Source organism: Ruditapes philippinarum, unplaced genomic scaffold, assembly GCF_026571515.1.
Source record: "Ruditapes philippinarum isolate M1 unplaced genomic scaffold, ASM2657151v2 ctg2344_1_1_1_1, whole genome shotgun sequence".
In the NCBI taxonomy this organism is placed as follows: domain Eukaryota; kingdom Metazoa; phylum Mollusca; class Bivalvia; order Venerida; family Veneridae; genus Ruditapes; species Ruditapes philippinarum.
The window spans coordinates 129,714-149,677 of record NW_026866595.1 but is presented as its reverse complement, the minus strand read 5'-3'; the positions used below and the strand labels follow the sequence as shown (position 1 = coordinate 149,677).

Here is a 19,964-nt window from a genome sequence, read left to right as displayed (position 1 = left end):
GATCCATGCTGTTCGCTATCCATGCTGTTCGCTATCAGTTTCTGTACTTGTATTAGGGTCGGTAAGCGAACAGCATGGATCCTGATCAGACTGCGCGGATGATTAATTATTCGTACTTGAATCTTTTCTTATTTTGTTCAAAATGGAAATTTTCAATCGCAACTTTTTGTCCTTTTGTCAGTCTTCTGATAAGTTTTCCGACTGCATAAACTTGCCAAAAGAAGACATGCTAGGTAGCATTAAAGTTTAAACCCGTTGAAAATTAACTGGAAATTAAAAAAAAATAAGACGGATCATTTGATCAATTTTCAACGTTTAAAAAATAGATCCGAGGTAATTTAAGCGGTTTTTTAGCGGGATATGCCACTTGCTGCGTTATATTTTATAACAGTACCGTCAATAATGTTCAAATATTTTTTATGTTTTAGTTTAAATTGAACTGGTTTGATAATGATCTTAATGACCACAATTGAAGAAAAGTTTGATTTGTACAGTCGGAAAGATTTCAACGTATTACAGTTATGATTCTTTTCTGAAGTTGACGGAAAGGGACGAGAAAATGGATAGCCATTGGATATATTTAATATAATTATCGAATCCATTTAAGTATCTCACCCGATACTTAATCATATCCCTGACCCGACTTAGTAACTCGTCGGCCACGAGCCACGGCGCTACCACTCAAATTATCTGTGCCCGCTCGGAACTTAATAGTAACTCTTGCGACACGACATAAAGTACCGACCGCACGGAAAATAGTATTTTCGAGATAATAAAAAATCCATGTCATCTCTGATGCCACGCGTTAATCAGTGTGTTTTGATTAATATCTGGATGTTTTTCAATTTGTGTGATGTGTGTGATGTGTAGCGTTGCGTCGGTGAATGCGTGTGGTGTGCGTGTAATTTTTTTAGCTCGTTATAGTTTGGGGGCTGCTTTCGTTAGTTGACTTTTCAGAGATTAAAACATTTCTTAAAAATCTAAATCAGAGATGAAGACAACTCTGATAATGTATTGTTGGTATCATTTTACTTGAATAGTCTTTGATATTTAAAGTTGGAGAGTATAATATTCAAAAGAGATTCGGGACACAGAATACGCCAAAAATTAGGCCTCAAATATGAATGATTTACTCTAAAATACTGTAAAGAGTACGGCACCTTCATTAGCTCTGATTGTCCGGTTATGATACCGTATAAAACGAGTTTTATATCTGATTCAAGACGTCATCAACTTTCGCAACACTTCCGGCTTTATTCAGTTAGAAAAAGTTTGTTTATAACCTCAAAAGAAATCTGCTTTCATCTTAATTCCCAGACGAGGGATCAGTAAGTTTGTTATAACAGGAGAGCTTTAATCGGTTGTATGACCAGTTTTGACATTGCCACTCAATTAACAGGTGAGTTATGTACTGGATGAATGAAATGGATCTACTTTTTGAAATGTCAAAAAATGGCGACGTTTCTTTGTTTACAAATTACGTATGTTTATATATCTCCCTTATTATCGTTCATGAAGGTATGATACGATATGAACTGTGTTCTTCTTTTATTAAAAATTTTTGGTTCTCTTCCTTACATATTATTTTTATCACAAAGTAGATCTAGTGTTTATATAAAAAAAGTAGATTCTAGCCTGTATTTGGCGGAACGGGAACCCATTTTACGACTTTTTTTTCTTACTGTCAAACGTACGCTAATTGTTAACTTGGATCATTTTAACGCACCGGAAGAATCTACCAGGTAACACTATCGATAGTTTTGGACTGATTACTGCTTAACCTGAAAAGTAACTTCAATATTACCTCTAAAGATCAAAGAATATAAATTTTAGTACTACTTCTCTAGATAAAATATTAATGATGTACCTGTCTTAACGCAGTACATGCGATTTATTTCAATTGTTTACTGTACTCTATCTTCGGGGAATTTTATGACGTCATACGTAAACATCGATTCTGTGAAAGCTGGTAGTAGCTCCAGTGTGTCTAGCAGGTAAGTGTGGGTTTACGCCAATTGTAGAGCTAATTTAAAACGAAACTACTCGGGGGAAATAAATCTAATTCATTATTTTTTAATAAATGTGTGCATTATTAAAATTATATATGAAAGTATCATTGTTAGTTTAAACCTCAAATGCCAATTGGTACGCAAATAGGCTTTCTGGTAACGTTACTTGTTGTTTAATATTTTTTAAGTATTTTAATAACTATACTCAACATTTAATCAATTAGTTGGTTTGACTTCTTGTTATACTGGCATAATGGATGCACATGTCACTCTCGGAACAAATATGACTTAACTTTTTACTTTTATATACAATTAAAGAAGTAAAGAAAATATTAAAAGGAACTATTTGAATACACTTAATATATTCAGTTTTGTAAAAAACTATTTACAGAGAGTCTTTTTCACCGCTATTGCGGATCTCAATATAAATACATACTAACCTAATTGTAAAGTTAAATGTTTTTCTTGGACTACTTTCATTAACTTTACTGAAAAAGGAACTTTATTTGATCCAGCCATATGCTGAATATGTAACCTAGTAAGGAAGGTTCACAATTATAATTGAAATAAAATTTTTAATGTAGAGGATATTTAAAACAAAGTTCAGTTGAGAGATCGAATTTTAACATTGAAACAGATTACAGGACTTATAAATGTATAGGTGTATGTCTTGTTGGTTTCATACTGTTTTGGGACACTTTGTTTGTGCCTTGTTGGTTTTCGTCTATTGTTAGTTTCTTCCTTTGGCCCTAGTTTTATTTTTTATTCGCCCTCCCCAAATTTCCTATCCCTTCTACTGTGCCCGTTAACTTGTGGTCCTGTTCATTACTGTTTTTTGGTGACACTTTTGTTTGACCTGCTCCCTTGTTGTTTTTCGTCTTATGGATAATATCTTTCCCTTTGCCCTAGTTTTATTTCTTTTTTTTCGCCCTCGCCCGAATTTCGCCTATCCCACTTCCCACTGTGCTCGTTAACTTTGTGGTCCTATTAAATCATTCATTTATCTATTTTTCTCTGATGATGATATTCGCTTCTCAGTTACATTTTAGTGATCAAGGCAGCTGACCGTGCTCTCCACTTAGCGCCCTTTCCCGTTTTTAATTTAGATCCTCCGTGGGCTCCTTGCCAATGGTTTCATGTTCATGGGTACGTTGTGGGGTTTGCGTTCAATTGAACGCAACGCCTTTCCTTGTTCATCTTGTTGATCATATTGTATACATGAGTATACCGACCGTAACAACAGATAATGATTATGCAATACAGGTCGCGCAAGGCAAGCAAGAATGTTAAAGAAAACAGGAAAAATTTATCACATTCATGTTATCACCCTTCCATAAAAGACCACAAAAACGCCTGAAAACTGCAAAATACAAACATAATACACAGAAGTGCCAAAAGACGGTTTGGGTTCAAGTGTACCCTTATCGCCCGGTTTAACAAATTGATCACAATTAACCTAATAATGTTTGAATTTCTTAAATACAAATCCACAGGATGTGTACGCATAATACGGCGGTAAGTCATGGAATTTCGAATGTGACACATTCGAGGTGACCGTTCAACGGGAACTAGTACCCATGGTAATCATTTTTAATGAGGTATTCAGATGTTGGTGCTTTTGCCGGACGTCGTTCAAATTTCTCCCATTGTTAATTGTATTGATAGTTCACATCTAAATAACGGTCAACTAATTTCCGCTTGCTGTGTTTTTTCATAAACCTGTACAATAGTGTGCGCAATTATATTTTAACTGCAGGGATATCTGGAAATTCACATTTTTATTTTGAATTTAAAGATTTTTTTCAGGTTTAAGTTATTTTTGGTTGTTTTGAATTACTTCATAGAACAAACCGTCCTCAATTCTTTAAATATAATAAACTAGAAATGATTATAGAGTGTAATATAAACTTGAATTCTTCTTTGCTCTCATTCATGTTAAGATTAATTATAATTCATAAGATGTAACTACAATTACTGTGTATAGTTCGTATGTGGGATATGGCAGAGGTTATAAATAAAGGATAGTTCAGAAATTTCACGTTATTGAATTCACGTGTTATAGATGCCAACTTATGTATCTATGTTGACAATCTTAACGACTTAATGCGAGATGATTTGACATCGGCATATAAATATTTAATTTCTACGTAAGTTTATCATAATTTCCCTTTACACATTCTCTTTTAATGCACACTGATTTGTGTGTGTGAATTAAGAAGTTATTCCTGCATATTCATATAATAACCATAAACAATTGTATAACTAAAGCTTGGCAAATACAATCGATTGCCGCCAGATACCTGTCGTTACACCATGGATTTTACAGTGTTTACATTTTACCATGACACCGTTTTCCAATGTGGCCGCTTTTCAATAATTTTTCAACGATTAAAAAAATTAAAGTGGAATATTAGACTTCTTGTTCGACTATTGAAGTATGATACTTGGAACCATTGTATAAAAAACGATTCATCGTTATTTATCAGTTAATGTAGACCGTTTCTTTGAAACTTTTGCTAGTTTTTGTACGCTCCCAAACAACTTGCTAATTGGAAGCGTATCCGGTCATAAAATGCAGTTCGTGGTTGGACTTGGAAAAGACAGCGCCGTCCAATTATCTCAAGGTGTCTCTTTGACAAGTCTAATTAGTTGGACTAATAAAAAAGATACAGGATTTTTTTTTTATTTCACTAAATAGCACCACTTTTGAGTTTAAAAGAATTGATGCTATTGTGTGTTGATTTTATTTCTCTTAAGATACGATTTTCCAAGAGGTGTAAAGATATGATTTTGTAGTAGAAGGTATTCTGATATTAAAGTTTATAGTTCTGTAACTAATGAATAATGTGTTATTTTATTTCTTTACATAATAAATTTAGTTTTTATAAAAGTTTGACATAATATTTTTCAGGATCAGGCGATCCTTTTAATGATCAACAAGAAGATGTTGGCCGAGGGGGTCAAGACAATTTAGTCCACATTCGAATACAACAGCGTAACGGCCGTAAAACACTGACAACTGTCCAAGGGATTAATCCGATTTATGATTTCAAGGAAAATTTTGTGAAAGCTTTGCAAAAAAAGGTATATTTTTTGTTTCACTTTTTTCGGACAAGGCCATCCCTAAAAAATGTTTGTTTGCAGTAACCCCGACCTAGTCCCAAAATTTAGACGTAACCGCGGGTTTGAAGCTATTTTTTACATGGCGTTGCAAATCCGCTTAACGTCTAAAGATATCTATTTAAAAATCCATAGCCAAAATGAAAACAATAAACAATGGGCACAATCATTCCAAACTTCCGATTTAAAATGTTGCAATAATCATAATCCACCATAAATGCTGTGTTTTTCCTTATCAAATCAACTTTTTAAACAAATTTAAAACAAATCCCGTTTTTAAAATTGTGTAAACAGCCTCCATATTGTGTGCACTACGCATGCGGTGATTACTGGAACCATATTTTTTTAGACGAAATTTTTATTGCGCGCACCTGTCAGCGTCTTAAATCACAACAGAATTTTTTTTCGTTCAGACTAATTTCTACTATTGTTTTTGAGTGACGTCACAGCATGACTGGGAATTTTCCAATTGGGGGGTACCGCAAACTGTCTTCATGTGTCTTCTTAAAATATAATGGATAATATGACTACTTATCGTGAGTAATTATTGCATATTTTTACAGTTGTTTGGGAAAAATATGCTTCCTCTTTTATGCAATCAATTGCTTTGTGATAAAAAACATTTAAGTTGTCAATTTACCGGTAAATTCAAAATCGACTCGAGAAGCGATGTCGATTAGTGCTATGGGGAAATTAGCCAGGGATGGAAAGGACTTTCGGGCCACTTTTCCCGAAAACGTCAAAATGTAAAAAAAGAAAAAATGCGATGTCTTTTCAATGAAGGACTATAACCCTGACCCAGAATTTTCAAGGTGAGTAGGTAGGTCGATTTTTTTTTTTATTGAACTGTACTCCAAATAAACATGGAATTTCAAAATGCTGGACAAGTATAATTATGCTTTGATAACTGGTAACAATTAATAAATTGATAACTTGAATTCTAATTTAATAAGACCTACATTTTATTTCTTCCATTAACCTTTAAAAGACGAAAACAAAGCACAAGGCATAATTTTCTGATTCAAAAAAAATTTTTTTTATCCAGACCATGAAAAAAAATTTTTTTATAGGGCAAATTTTGTGAGTCGGTCGCGTTACTGCAAACAAAACATTTTTTAAGGGATGGCCCAAGTCTGATAATTTGTCCTATTTTTATGTAGCTTTTTGGCTATTTACTTGATCAGATATTAGGGTCTTAACTAGTCCAATAGATTAGATGTTACAGGCTTGTTTTAGTTTTATGTTGGTCAAGCCTGATGTCTTATAGTTATTGCTCATAAACACGTAGCATTTTGAAAAATTAAAAAAATGTCTGTTGACTTGCCTTTCAAGCTTTATACAAAAGCTTATCTTCTGTTCTTTCAATTGCATGGTCTATCATTAACAAAAACTTTTAAACAATGTACTTATCAATTAAAAATAAAATAATTAAATATAAATTTCAGTCTATTTTGCTCATCGGCCATACTGGTTAAGTAAAGCATTTTACAGATTTATTCAAATTTTTTGAACGGAAAAATATATTCGGACACACTGATGGTGCATGGGCAATTATTTCCTTGAAAAAATATTCTGTTAGAAACTTCTGGACTCATTTAAAGGCTTGCATTTGAATTAGCCAATCAGATTTCGAGCACTGTATGGCAGCCATTGGCTGTACAAGGAATTTAATTTAATCAGAGGATTTAATCATGACTTTTCGGAAGTGACAGTTCAATTATTTTGTTAAAAGGTATTCATTTTTTAGTTTAGTTCATAAATAGGTCAAAATTAATGTAAATACAGGCTGTTTTAATTGTTTAAATTCATTAGATCTAAATCGATGTCTAATGTCAACTTTTTTGCTACACGATTTTGCAAAGATCTGTTAAGACCTAACGTAACATGGGAAATGAAAAATGTAAAATGTCAGATTAATGAATGATAAATATGAAATAGGTTATGTATAGGTCTAACCAGGGCTCTAGCAACTGGGCGATTTCGGCGACTTAGTCGCCTAAAGTGTCAGAACTTCGCCGAGTTTGAACATCAAAGCGAAAACGATTTCGCCGCATTTTTTTACTGACCACATGTACATATATATCATACAGTGCATGTTAATTAAGTTAATCCTCGCCTCCAGGCATAAATCAAACTGAATTGGTGACGCACAGTTACTGCCGATAATTGACATCAATTAACACATTTAAGTGACACGATATGCAGATGCATCGGAGAAACGCCAATGTAAACATCACATTTTTTAGGCATACCTGCCACTATTTTATCAGCGAATGTAAAAAAAAATTACATCTGGAATTGCTCTTACCATATTTGACAGTAATTACACGCAACCTCACACAGACCGTGTAAATTTACTTGCATATAAATTAATACACACAGAAGCACAAGTAAATGGTTTGACACCTGTTTGATAGTAAAAATGAATTTTTTTAAAGAACTTAAAAAACATTGACCCACATTAGACCAATTTTGGACAAGTCAAAAACAGTAGTAGATAAACTTTGTCTTCAAAAAGTTACATAAACGTCGGTAAATTATGCGGTAAACTACAAATTTGAAAAATTTTTGTTTACGATGCCTGTTTGCAATAGCAGATGAATAACAATCTAAAAATAATTTCATTGGAATTTTAAACATTTAAATATAATCAAAATCAACAACAACTAGAATTGTAAGTGTTTCTGCAGGAAACAGACAAATTTTCATTTGTCACATATTTTCGCGATGCCGATTTTTACGATGAAAATAATAGTTACCAAAAGAAAAATTTGTTTTGTTAAAATGTGTCCAATATCCAATAGCACTTAAAATGTAGTTTATTAATGAAAATTCCCTAAGGTATTGTTTACATTAATTTTCATTGAGAATTTTGCCAGTATGTGTTGTACAATGAATATTTTCTTAAAAGAGGGGGGTGTGTGGAGTTAATCAGGAAGAAAACATTATAATGGTCTGATGATAGAGGGTTTTAGAACTTATACTTCAAATATCACTATCAATAAATAGGTAAAACTCCTTTTCATAGATCAAATCAATGCACTTTTTCACTTCTCCTTATGTCGTCAAACTCTTCCCTGATAGGAGCTGAGGGAGAAGTCACTTCTCCCTAAAATTTTGGTCTAGCTAGAGCCCTGGGTCTTATAATTAGGACTAGGGTCTTAACCAGAAGTATACGTGTAGTAGGCTTATTCCGTATTTCAATTTGTAATATATATTACAGAATATAGACAGTGGTAAATATAGGGGTCTTTTTCAGGAGAGTGCGTATTTTTTATCCAGGTTACCAAATTGGTCAGATCTGGCCCTGATCTGTGAACAAAGGAATAACATGCTTATAAGTTATATTTTATAAAGAACACAAGTTGAGGAATAAAACACCCTTTGTTTGTAAGTGAACTTGTTATGTTATTATACTTGAATGTTGTTTGTTTGTAGGAGTTTGCTTGCAATGGTACTGTAGTGGAGCACCCAGAGTACGGGGAGATTGTGCAGCTCCAGGGTGACCAGAGAAATCACATTAAAGAATTCCTTAAGAAAGTCGGTATTGCCAAGGAATCAAACATAAAGGTATTTATATGTCATATAAGAAAACATTTACTTAGAACCAAAACATGAGCAATTTTGAACTTGGAACAGATATTTGAAAAGAAAATTACTGGGCAGATTTTTTTGTGTTCAGTTTTATTTTGGTCATTTAGTGGTATTTTGGGGTCTAATGAGATCGAACAGTATATAGCTGAGCCTATATATTTGGCTTCCGTTTAGTTCCAAAATTTGGAAGTCAGAGACTGCAAAATGTCTGACACTGGAAGTCAAAACATTATGTAGGTAAAGATGGAAAAGGGCTATATTTTTGAAGTCAGGAGTAAATGACTTCCAAACCTTCCACTAATGGAAGGAGTTAAAGCTTTTGGCATATTTGGCTTGTTTTTTTTTCAAAGCATTAGTTGATATATACTTCAAACTTAAAATATATGTTTATCTGTGATTAGATTTATATGTTAAGCACTAAGGGTGTAACGGTTTACCGGTATACCGATATATTGCAATATGAAAAAATAAATTTTGTACCGCGGTACGATTTTCGGAAAACCGGTATTTCATAATTTTCAATTAATTGCCTTCTAATTTTGTACAAATTTCACATAAAATCTTTAATTGGCGAATTTTGTTGGCGCCAACGTAAGATAAAAGTATCCGACAACTAGTACACTTAAAAGTCAATAAGCGGCCGCATAATTTACATAAGCGGCCCAGATGTGAAAGGTCACACGCGACTAGTTTTGTTTATCAAATTGTGTGACACTTTACTTTCTATTTATTCCTTACATTTTTTACTAAAATACAAATGTATATACATATAATAATAATATATGTATGTTACTACATCTTTACATCAAAACATATACACGACAATACGTATTGCAATATATTGCAATACGCTTCAGCAAAATGGCAATATATTGCAATACGGTTTTTGCTGTATTGTTACACCCCTATTAAGCACCTGAAATTGCAAAATTATCATTTTGAAAGTTTTTTTGTTTTTTTTTGACAGTTGATATATTTTTTGTAAATTTTATAAACTTTTTGAACATAGCATTTTTATGCTCCCCGAAAAATTTCGGGGGAGCATATAGTCGGCGCCTTGTCTGTCCGTCCGTCCGTCTGTCCGTCCGTTTTTTTGTCCGGAGCATAACTTGAAAACCCTTGGAGATAATTTGTTTAAACTTCATACAGTGGTAGAGGGCATTGAGGGGGAGTGCAGTGTCAAAGAACCATAACTCTATTTTGCCCGATTTTTGAATTATCTCCCCTTAAAGAAAAATCTTGTCCGGGGCATAACTCTAAAACTATAAGAGATATCAACATGAAACTTTGTAGGTGAATAGATCTCAATGGGTAGATGTGCAGTGCATAAGAACAATAACTCTGTTTGTCCTAATTTTGGAGTTATTGCCCTTTGTTAATTTCAACACTTTGAACTTTGTCCGGAACATAACTCTAAAACTATAAGAGATATCAAGATGAAACATTTTAGGTAGATAGATCTCATTGAGTAGAAGTGCAGTGCAAAAGAACCATAACTCTGTTAAGCCTCATTTTTGAATTATCTCCCCTTATAGAAAAATCTTGTCCGGGGCATAACTCTAAAACTATAAGAGATATCAACATGAGACTTTGTAGGTGAATAGATCTCAATGGGTAATTGTGCAGTGCATAAGAACAATAACTCTTTTTGTCCTTATTTTGGAGTTATTGCCCTTTGTTAATTTCAACACTTTGAACTTTGTCCGGAACATAACTCTAAAACTATAAGAGATATCAAGATGAAACTTTGTAGGTAGATAGATTTCATTGAGTAGAAGTGCAGTGCAAAAGAACCATAACTCTGTTAAGCCTCATTTTTGAATTATCTCCCCTTATAGAAAAATCTTGTCCGGGGCATAACTCTAAAACTATAAGAGACATCAACATGAAACTTTGTAGGTGAATAGATCTCAATGGGTAGATGTGCAGTGCATAAGAACAATAACTCTTTTCGTCCTAATTTTGGAGTTATTGCCCTTTGTTAATTTTAACACTGAACTTTGTCCGGAACATAACTCTAAAATTATAAGAGATATCAAGATGAAACATTGTAGGTAGATAGATCTCATTGAGTAGAAGTGCAGTGCCAAAAAACCATAACTCTGTTAAGCCTCATTTTTGAAAAATCTTGTACTGGACATAGCTGTATAACTATAAGAGATATCAACATGAAACTTTGTAGGTAGATGTATCACAATGGGTAGATGTGCAGTGCACAAGAATCATAACTCTGCCTTGCCTAATTCTGGAGTTATTGCCATTTGTTTATTTTTACTTTTTGAAGTTGTCCGGAACATAACTCGGAAACCATAAGAGATATCAACAAGAAACTTTGTAAGTTGATAGATAACAGTGATTAGAAGTGCAGTGGAAAGAACAGTAACTCTGCCTTTCCTAATTTTGGAATTATTGCACTTTGAACTTTTTCCAGGGACATAACTCTGAAACTACAAGAGGTGTACTTTCCTGTGTCCAAAACCTATTCGGGGAGCATCACCCGGCTCAAACCGGGCTCTTGTTTTTACTGAAGGCAGCAGAAGGGATTGACTTCAGATTGTTATCCTTCCTTTTCTATTACAGCATAGAAAATTAGAATTTCTGTTTTATTTTTTAATCAACATGTTGTGCAAAAAACTATGGATAAAAATTTGTGCACTACTTTAAAATACTTGTTCACATATTATTTGATTAAACAGGCAGCAAACAAAATAAAAAATCTTCTGGTTGCATAGGTAAATGTTTTACAATTTTTTTTTTTCATTTCAGGTCCATGGTTTCTAAAGGGGGACGCCTTGTATCAGTTGGAAGCATATATGTAATTTAAGATTTTTATAAAGTCATTATCATCATCTTAATTTTCTTTTGCTATGAAGTCAGTAATGCATCACCTCTGTCATAGTGATGAGTAGTTTGTAAACACATAGTGTAACAGTTATGTTATTTTAAAGCACATTTTGTACATAAATCGCCCATTGGAATATCCCGCAGACGATATGAAAGTTTCAAAGAAGATGCGTTTATCACACAGAAAGGAATTTCGTCGGAGAGGTTTCTAAAAATAAAAACAATAATGCAATCTTTATATGCCTATTAATGAACTACGGACATTGGTTCGACATTTTGAAAATTGATAACTGTAGATATACTCGATGTGTGTAAATGTATTAAAAGCAAACCTTTTTTTCTTCGCATTTGTTTAATAACTTTGTCTTAAGCTTATGTGTAGTTTGAACATATTAAAGGAAAATACGATGTCAAAATATTGGTAAGTTAAATTTGTTAATATCAATGTCTATTATACTGCAATATTTTATAATTAACTCTTGACTTTTCATGGATGCCTTGAAAGAAGTGATTTTATCTCAAAAGCTTTTTTTCATGTACTGTAAAAATGGTTACTTTTGTAATCTTGATAAAAAATTGATTGACATGAGTTTTGCTAATTTTCTACATGTTGGAAATTGACCAGACATTGCAAGAATCTTTATGAGAATAAGTAACCATTTATACAGTATAATTTATCATAGTAGTTGATTGTTTGTATTCAATATTGTGTCATGCTAAATTATCAAATAAAAGTTTCTTTTATACGTCATTTATGCAAAGTGTTTGTTTCTTATTGATAAGATTGTCTGTCACCATATGAAATTTTAAAAGCCAGAAAAACAGTTGAAAGTTCTCTACTCTGATCGAAGGGATGGCAAAATGAATTGCTTATATTGCCCAGGTTGTCCCACAGCCTGAATGGAGCAGGACAAGTGTATATTTTCAAGACCATACTATATGAATATCATACACATAAGTTAAGAAATGCTTCAGACAATAATGGACATGTCCGTTTAATCTGGGAGCATTCATTGCCGTGTGGTTTCAAACCACTAGCCTTATGTTGCTGTGGATTTGAATCCAGACCGGGACATGGATTCTTTTATGTGAGGAAGCTATTAAGCTAGTTTGCAGAAAGTCAGTGGATCTACTCCGTGCTCGTTTATGTCTAAAATTATGCATGGAAAGGCCCAACAAGTTCTTCCTCCACCAGTAAACCTGGAACCTCGCCATATGACCTATACTGTGTTGGGCGATGTAAAACCCCAACAACAAGAGCAACGCTAGGCTGAGCATTATATGCCCGAATTTTTTTTTTTTTTTTTTAAGTAAAGATGAAGCATTTGTAAGACATTGGAATTAAATAAAGTATTACCTCCTTTAAATAACAATATCCAAATGAAGTTGAAACTGTAGGGCAAATGGACTTTTAAGTTAGTCCAGAATACTGTTTCATTTTTAAGGGTCTAGTGGCCTTTGCCTGTGACCCCAAAAAATCAATAGAAGTCTTCTACCCAATATGAACAATCATTCTATGAAGTTTTTGAAAAACACTGTGGGCCAAATGGAACTTTAAGTATGCCTCCGGAAAACTGTTTTTCAGTTCTAAGGTAATAGTGACTTTGACCTTGTGACCCAAAATCAATAGGGTGTTCTATCCGAATATGAGATAATCATCCTATGAAGTTTGAATATTGTGGGCCAAATGGAAACTTAAGTTATGCTCTGGAAACCAAATTTGCTAACGGACGAGCGCCAGGGTATAACATAATATTTCCCGAAATTCTTTCGGGCACATAAAAAAAGGGTGAATCTTAAACCTTCCCTGGACTCTATGGTTTTTCTACTCAACCATCAATGTACAGAATTTTCATAATTATACAATCATCTATCAAAAATAATGATACATTTGTTACCAGTGTAATGCCATATAGGCTTTCACGTCTGGGCCTTCTGACCAAGCTCTATACCGTTGGTTTGGATAACTGACTCAAATCTTCCTCATAAACATCCCTTAAATTGAAAATGGAAGCTGGACAATTATATTTTAAGAACTTTGGTAGGTAGAGGGTTAACAATAAACTCTCCATTCTTTGAAGATTGGCATAAAAATAAACAATTCCATTTCTTTGAAGAATGGCATAAAAAAATAAAGCAATTTGTGTTGTTTATTCAACCTTTATTTGTTTCATCATATTAATAATATTCAACAGTTAAAGACAAAAACAAGCAGTGAAATTGAGCTGTAATTAACCTCCTCAAATTAACTGTCTTATTTGATAATAAGGGTGAAAATCTAATGACAGTTAATACACTAAAGCACCACAGGGTTACCCAGTAACAATTATATTCTTTCCCTATATTTCTTTACCTTCACCACATTATTATAACATTTTTGTCACACCCAGGTAGTATTGGATAGAAAAGTGGTTATTGTACGATTATCATAATCTGTAAATTGTATTTGACTCTAGCACATTTTTACTGTGACCAAATCTCACTTGGAGGTGGGGTGAGATCCCACAACCACTAAGTGAGATCCGACCTAATAAAATTCACGAAAGCTCAATACTCGTACAGGACCAAGATACTTTTACAATGACCCTTTTATCGTATACCTCGTAATTTAACCCTATTTTCTGGCATTATGTCTGAAACGCACTTATACACAGTACAGATTTACTTTCTGTCTGGCCTGATAATGTGGCTGGCGACGGGCCTGACAATATCACCACTAGACATCAAAAGAACTAAAAGAGAAACAAGTTTCCCCACTTAAGCCATGTGGACAAGTTGCATCTTGAAAATATGGTGTAAGTAAAGAAATATATGAAACATTGGCAAACATAAGAAATTTGTGTGTTTTTACACAACTTTAATCTTTTTGTTTGTTGAAACAGCAATACACAAAACAAAACTTGATGTTCAAAAATAAACTTAAAAGGCAGTTAACACTTGATCACATATTGGAAATAAACATTTCATGTATAAAAAAGGTATAAGGGGGGAAAAAAAAGAAGAGGAAAATAAACAAAAAAAAAATCATATAACAGTTCAATATCTTGTATAAAAATAGTAACAAACAGTGGCACATTCAAAAGAAGGTGAAAATAATTAAAGAAGTATACTACCAGTTGACTTGATATAGATTTTTTTCCATGACAAGTTCTGACATTAATGGGTTCTGAAACATGGGTGAATTTGCATTGACTGTTTATATAAAATGATACAAAAAACATTTTTTTTTATCATGTACATATTAAAAAAACAACAAAAATAGACTATAAGTTTTAGTAAAACAAGGAATATTTTTCCAAGAAAAATCAGTGTAGTTTGGAAGCTTAATAATAATACATATCATATAACCTCCGCAGAGCAAAATCCTTTGGGAGACCATGATTTTGGTAGTTGTCGGGTGAGATTGCTCCAAAGAGGTTAACATTATTAACAAGGAACTGACCTTGCTGTTGTAAAGAGGTTACCGCTCGGTAGAGGTCACACTGTATTTTTTAAACCTGTAATTTACTGATTTAATTCACAGTCAAACCTGTGGAACATAGGTCCATCCAAGTTAATTCTGTCCTTAAAAGAATGGTGTCTCTAAACAAGTGAGCTCTACTCTAATAGTAAAAATAGAAAACAATTGTGGTCTTAAATGATATAACAAAAAATTTAATCTATATAATAATTAACATATGTGTCATGACAAAAGCAATGTAATGCGTTTGCGACCAGCATGGATCCAGACCAGCCTGCGCATCCGCGCAGTCTGATCCGGATCCATGCTGTTCGCTTACAAACCCTATAACAAGTAGAGAAACTGATAGCGAACAGCATGGATCCTAATCAGACTGCGCGGATGCGCAGGCTGGTCTGGATCCATGCTGGTCGCAAACGTATTACGTTGGTTTTGTCGTGACGCGGCTCATCTGGAACACAGATACTTTTCCTCATATGAGAACTTAATACATGTGTATTTGAAATTATAATTACATCCTTTTTTCATTATTTTTAATGTTACTTTTTATGTTTTACACATTGATTTAACACATGTTTTTGGTCATTCCTCTGCGGTCAATACAAGTAACCAGCTGTTCTGGAGAAATGACCAGTAATTACAAATTTTTTTGTGAGTGACCGACTACTAATCCCAATTGAGAAACAAATGACCACTGGACTCAATGTCCAAGAAATTATGCCTTGCCAGAGGACAGAATCCCTGGATTATTAATCTGATACTTTCCCTATTGAATTAAGCAGGCAGACATTATATTTCTGATGCCTTTCTGATACTTGGATTTTAAATTTCTAAATTACCCATTGTTAAATCCTGATTTTAATACATTTCTGTATTTGTAATTTCAACCAAATTGTAATGAAAATATATCTTTTTAAAGGAGGAAATATTTCTTTAATATTTGAAATTTCAACTTAACTGTAATGAAAATATATCTTTTTTCCCCAAGGAGGAAATATTTCTCAAAGTGTCAAGTGAATATTATGAAAGGTAAAAACAAGAGTGTGGGGTCTGGAGTGGGGGTATGGGTGGGTGGGGTTCAGGGGACTCAAAAGGTGGAAACACTACACTACACAATCTTTTACACAAGTATCAAATTTGGTATTTTTAGCAATTTTCTGGCATATTAACTTAACAGCCACACAGATTACACACACATAGTAATTAATACAGATTATGTAAACACATGTTGTTATATAACAAAGTAACACAACTTTATTTTTGAATCATAAAACACTATATTCCAACACGACCCGCATTTTGCCCTACTGAACATAATGAACCAAAAGTGTGTGTTATTATGCAATAAAATCACAGTTTTGACGTTCTTTATTTAGACATGTGACATAATCATTATACATGTGATGTAACCACTAAAATGTGATGTGCTGAAAATAAGTACGGAAACAAATCAGGCTAAATTTAGCTTAATATCAGGTACGACAGCATCTATTGGTGTCGTGTTAGAATCAAAATAATATATCCAAATCTGTGATTTTACAGCATTGTTTGTCATTCCGATGTGCATCAGTATATCACGAGGGCGTAGCCCGAGTGATAGAATTTCTCGCATCCAAATTTCAAACAGTGATTTTATTGAGCAATAAAATCAATGTTTGGGATACTAGTATACATGTATTATTTTTTAAATAAAACACTGAAAATAAAGTGTTTACGAAATTCCATTGAAACAGTTAGTGTAAACACAGTCATATCATAAATATCAATTTACTGTCACTAAAAAGAATTGTAACAGTGATTTTATTTGCATAAAAAAGAAGCTGAAAATTGGCCTTTTCCAAGTCAACAAACTGTGAAAAAATTCCAAATTTTATCTTTGAAAATACCACAAAGATTGTGAAGATTTTCATTTTTAAACATATGCATGAATTTTTTTTTTTTTATGAAAAGCACTGTTTTAATATAAATTTTGTACTATTCTCATTTGAATTACAATTGAATTTCCTCAATTTTCTCAATTTCCTAAAAATTGCTAAATCATCTCAATATTTAAGGCATGGTTTGTTGCAGAGAAATATTATTTATCAACATATGAGTTTATTGGAATACTAGTATTAAAATTATAAAACATTTTTACAACACTACATCATGGGGTTATTCATATATCATTTTAATTGGACATTTACACATGTACTGGTATAACATTTTGATGTACTAGTATTTGATTCACATTTTTTTACTAGGTTATTCATGTACTGCAAAAATTAATTTATAATTGTCAAAAATTTGTTCACAACTATCCATGTTCTACATAGCAGATATTCAGGGAAACAACACTGGAATGTATCATAATAGATTCCACAGTACAAAACCTAATCTAAGAATTGTATTTCTTATCATCTTAAAAAATCTATAAACAAAAATCATTAAATATAAATAACATTAAGATGTTGTTAAACTTATTCTTGTAAGTGTTATTCAATTATTTAAAAAATTCGCAGAATAAATTTACCCCCAAAAGAAAAATATTCTTGTTATATAAATGTCTTAAGAGTCCCCGCCCACTTAAATTAACGTACTTATGAAATACTTTTTCTTTCCACGATAATAATTTACAAATGTAAACACTTTTTAAATTTCAAAATCAATATGCCAGTTTTCCCCCTTAACACCCGAAGCAACAGGTTCATACAAGGTACTATCATACCAAATACACTGTATTACAAAGATAATGTTTATTTTCTAACTTCCGTAACCTTGACCCTATTGATCACAATATTACTTAAGGATGTGCAAATGAAATTTCTAAATATTAAATATCTTAATAAATCTTCCCCCCAAAAAATAGAAAATAAAATATAGTCTCTATGAAGAAAAACAAAGATGTCCCAACCAAAAAGAATTCCTCTGGTCTTATAGGGGGGTCTAAGCAAAATTGCAAAATTTCACCAATTTTAGACCCCTGCCTTATAAGAGGTAGGTCTTATCCACGAGTAAATAAAATAAGAAATGTCATGAAAAAGTAAAACTACTAGAAAAAATTTGTTCGTTTGCAAAGCATCGATCCAACAATGTCAAAAAGTCCATATATTTGATATTGACTTTATACTACATTTTGATAATCGCCAAAATTGTAAAGAAAAAAAATTCTTCTGAACACAATTAATAACTCCTAATTTCAAAGAACATATCTATAGATCAAATGCTCATTTAAGATTGAAAAGCTACAGTAAAACCTGTATATATGAACACAATTAATACCCAAATCACTTGTCTTATTATTTCTTTACTGGTTATTCAATAAAAGTTCACCCATAATGCACCTGTCATTTGTTAGCCAAGAACCTTGAGGACTGAGGGATAACGGTGGAAAATTAGCCATGATTTTACATCAAGATATCCCTAGCACCACTATGGTGGTGTTGGTAGTTTTCACTCAAGATCATGTTGAATTTACCACAGCACAGTTCAGCCACTGCATCGTTCCTGGGCAGGCTGTCAAGCAGTTTACCAGTACTAGTTGCCTTCACTTTATCAAGGAAACTTCTGTATATACCAGAGCAGAAGTACAGTGCGAATGACAGTAGAAAAGATTTCATGATCAATCACAATGAAACTGACCTGCGCTATCCGGAATCAAACCCAGGTCGCCCAATTCACAGTCCAAAGCTCTATCTACTGAGCTAACCGGACGGCTTACACCACCATGGTCAATCCAGGGGTGCTATTTCTACACCAATGGATGCTTATAACAAAGCCTAACCTGCATTACATGCAAAATAAGAGGTAATATACCGTCTGACTGTCCATCTGTAGGGAGGAGATTTACCATAGTTTAAACTGGTCCTAAAATAAAAAGACTCTGTTTCTCTCTTTGGACTGAGGTGTCTTGGTTACATATAACTTGTGCATTTATTGTTAATGCATTTTTCATTTGAATAATTAGTTGAAAAGATATCTATATAACAAAATTTATAAGAGTTCCATTTTTTTTAAAGCGATTTTTCACGTATGTTTCCCTGGTTAATATACATATATTTTCAAACAGTACATAGAACTCCCCCAAACCTTTCCCCACCCACTCCATGGATTGAACATTTTGAACTTAACACTTAATCATTCACTTAGAAAATAAAAATAAATTTCCTATGATCGTACACACTAACAAGGAACTACTCAAACTAATAATTTATCACAACATGTTTACAGATAATAAATATACAAGGTATTTCAACAGGAATGGTTTTACAAGTTAATGGTTTATTCACAGTGATTTTCCCCCATCATATATTACAATTTTGATTGTCCAACACTACAACTGGTTATAGCTAGTTAAATCTCATAAACATTATATATAGTTTAAATCATAGTATGTCTTTGGTTTGGGGTACCAATATCATATGTTTCACTTGTTATGTAACACAGTCAATACTGTTCTTATACACATTATGATTCTTTGTAAATCATATAACCCAACCGTATTCTGGCAACAAGAAACGTTCATGTCAATATTATCTGTTTGACTTTCATGTAATAACAGTGTTACAACATCCAGTTTTGTTCTTGCATCATGACTCATCACAAAATAACAGCCAACATGTCCACATAGCTTTTATTTTCACATAATTCCAGCCTATAGTGTCCAAATAGCTGGGCTTCCACATAATTACAGCCAACATTATAACAGCCAATATTGTCCATATAACATGGTTTGTCACATAATAAAGGTCAATATTGTCCTCAGCATGACCTGTCACAGTTACAGCTTATATGGTCTCTGCAGTACAACTTGTCACATATTTACGGCCCAGATTGTTCTTGGAGTACAATACGACCAATATTGTTCTTGGAGCACAATACGGCCAATATTGTTCTTGGAGCACAATACGGCCAATATTGTTATTGTAGCACAATACGGCCAATATTATGCTTGGAGC

At 33.0% G+C, this 19,964-nt stretch overlaps 1 protein-coding gene across 1 annotated transcript; it reads left to right on the top strand.

Moving 5' to 3' along the window:
- Positions 1–1,225: 1,225 nt before the first annotated feature.
- LOC132733002 (eukaryotic translation initiation factor 1b-like) lies at positions 1,226–12,322 on the top strand. The gene is made up of 4 exons (XM_060719562.1): positions 1,226–1,399; positions 4,921–5,093; positions 8,571–8,699; positions 11,490–12,322. The coding sequence occupies exons 1-4, from the start codon at positions 1,366–1,368 to the stop codon at positions 11,502–11,504; spliced, it is 351 nt and encodes a 116-aa protein (XP_060575545.1). The 5' UTR covers positions 1,226–1,365; the 3' UTR covers positions 11,505–12,322.
- The last annotated feature ends 7,642 nt before the right edge of the window (positions 12,323–19,964 follow it).

What these genes read in the sequence shown, in the direction of transcription:
- LOC132733002 (XM_060719562.1), top strand. Translation starts at nt 1,366, where the DNA reads ATGACCAGTTTTGACATTGCCACTCAATTAACAG. An exon ending in CATTGCCACTCAATTAACAG is followed by an intron (nt 1,400 to 4,920) that starts GTGAGTTATGTA and finishes AATATTTTTCAG; the next exon opens with GATCAGGCGATCCTTTTAAT. An exon ending in TGAAAGCTTTGCAAAAAAAG is followed by an intron (nt 5,094 to 8,570) that starts GTATATTTTTTG and finishes TGTTTGTAGGAG; the next exon opens with TTTGCTTGCAATGGTACTGT.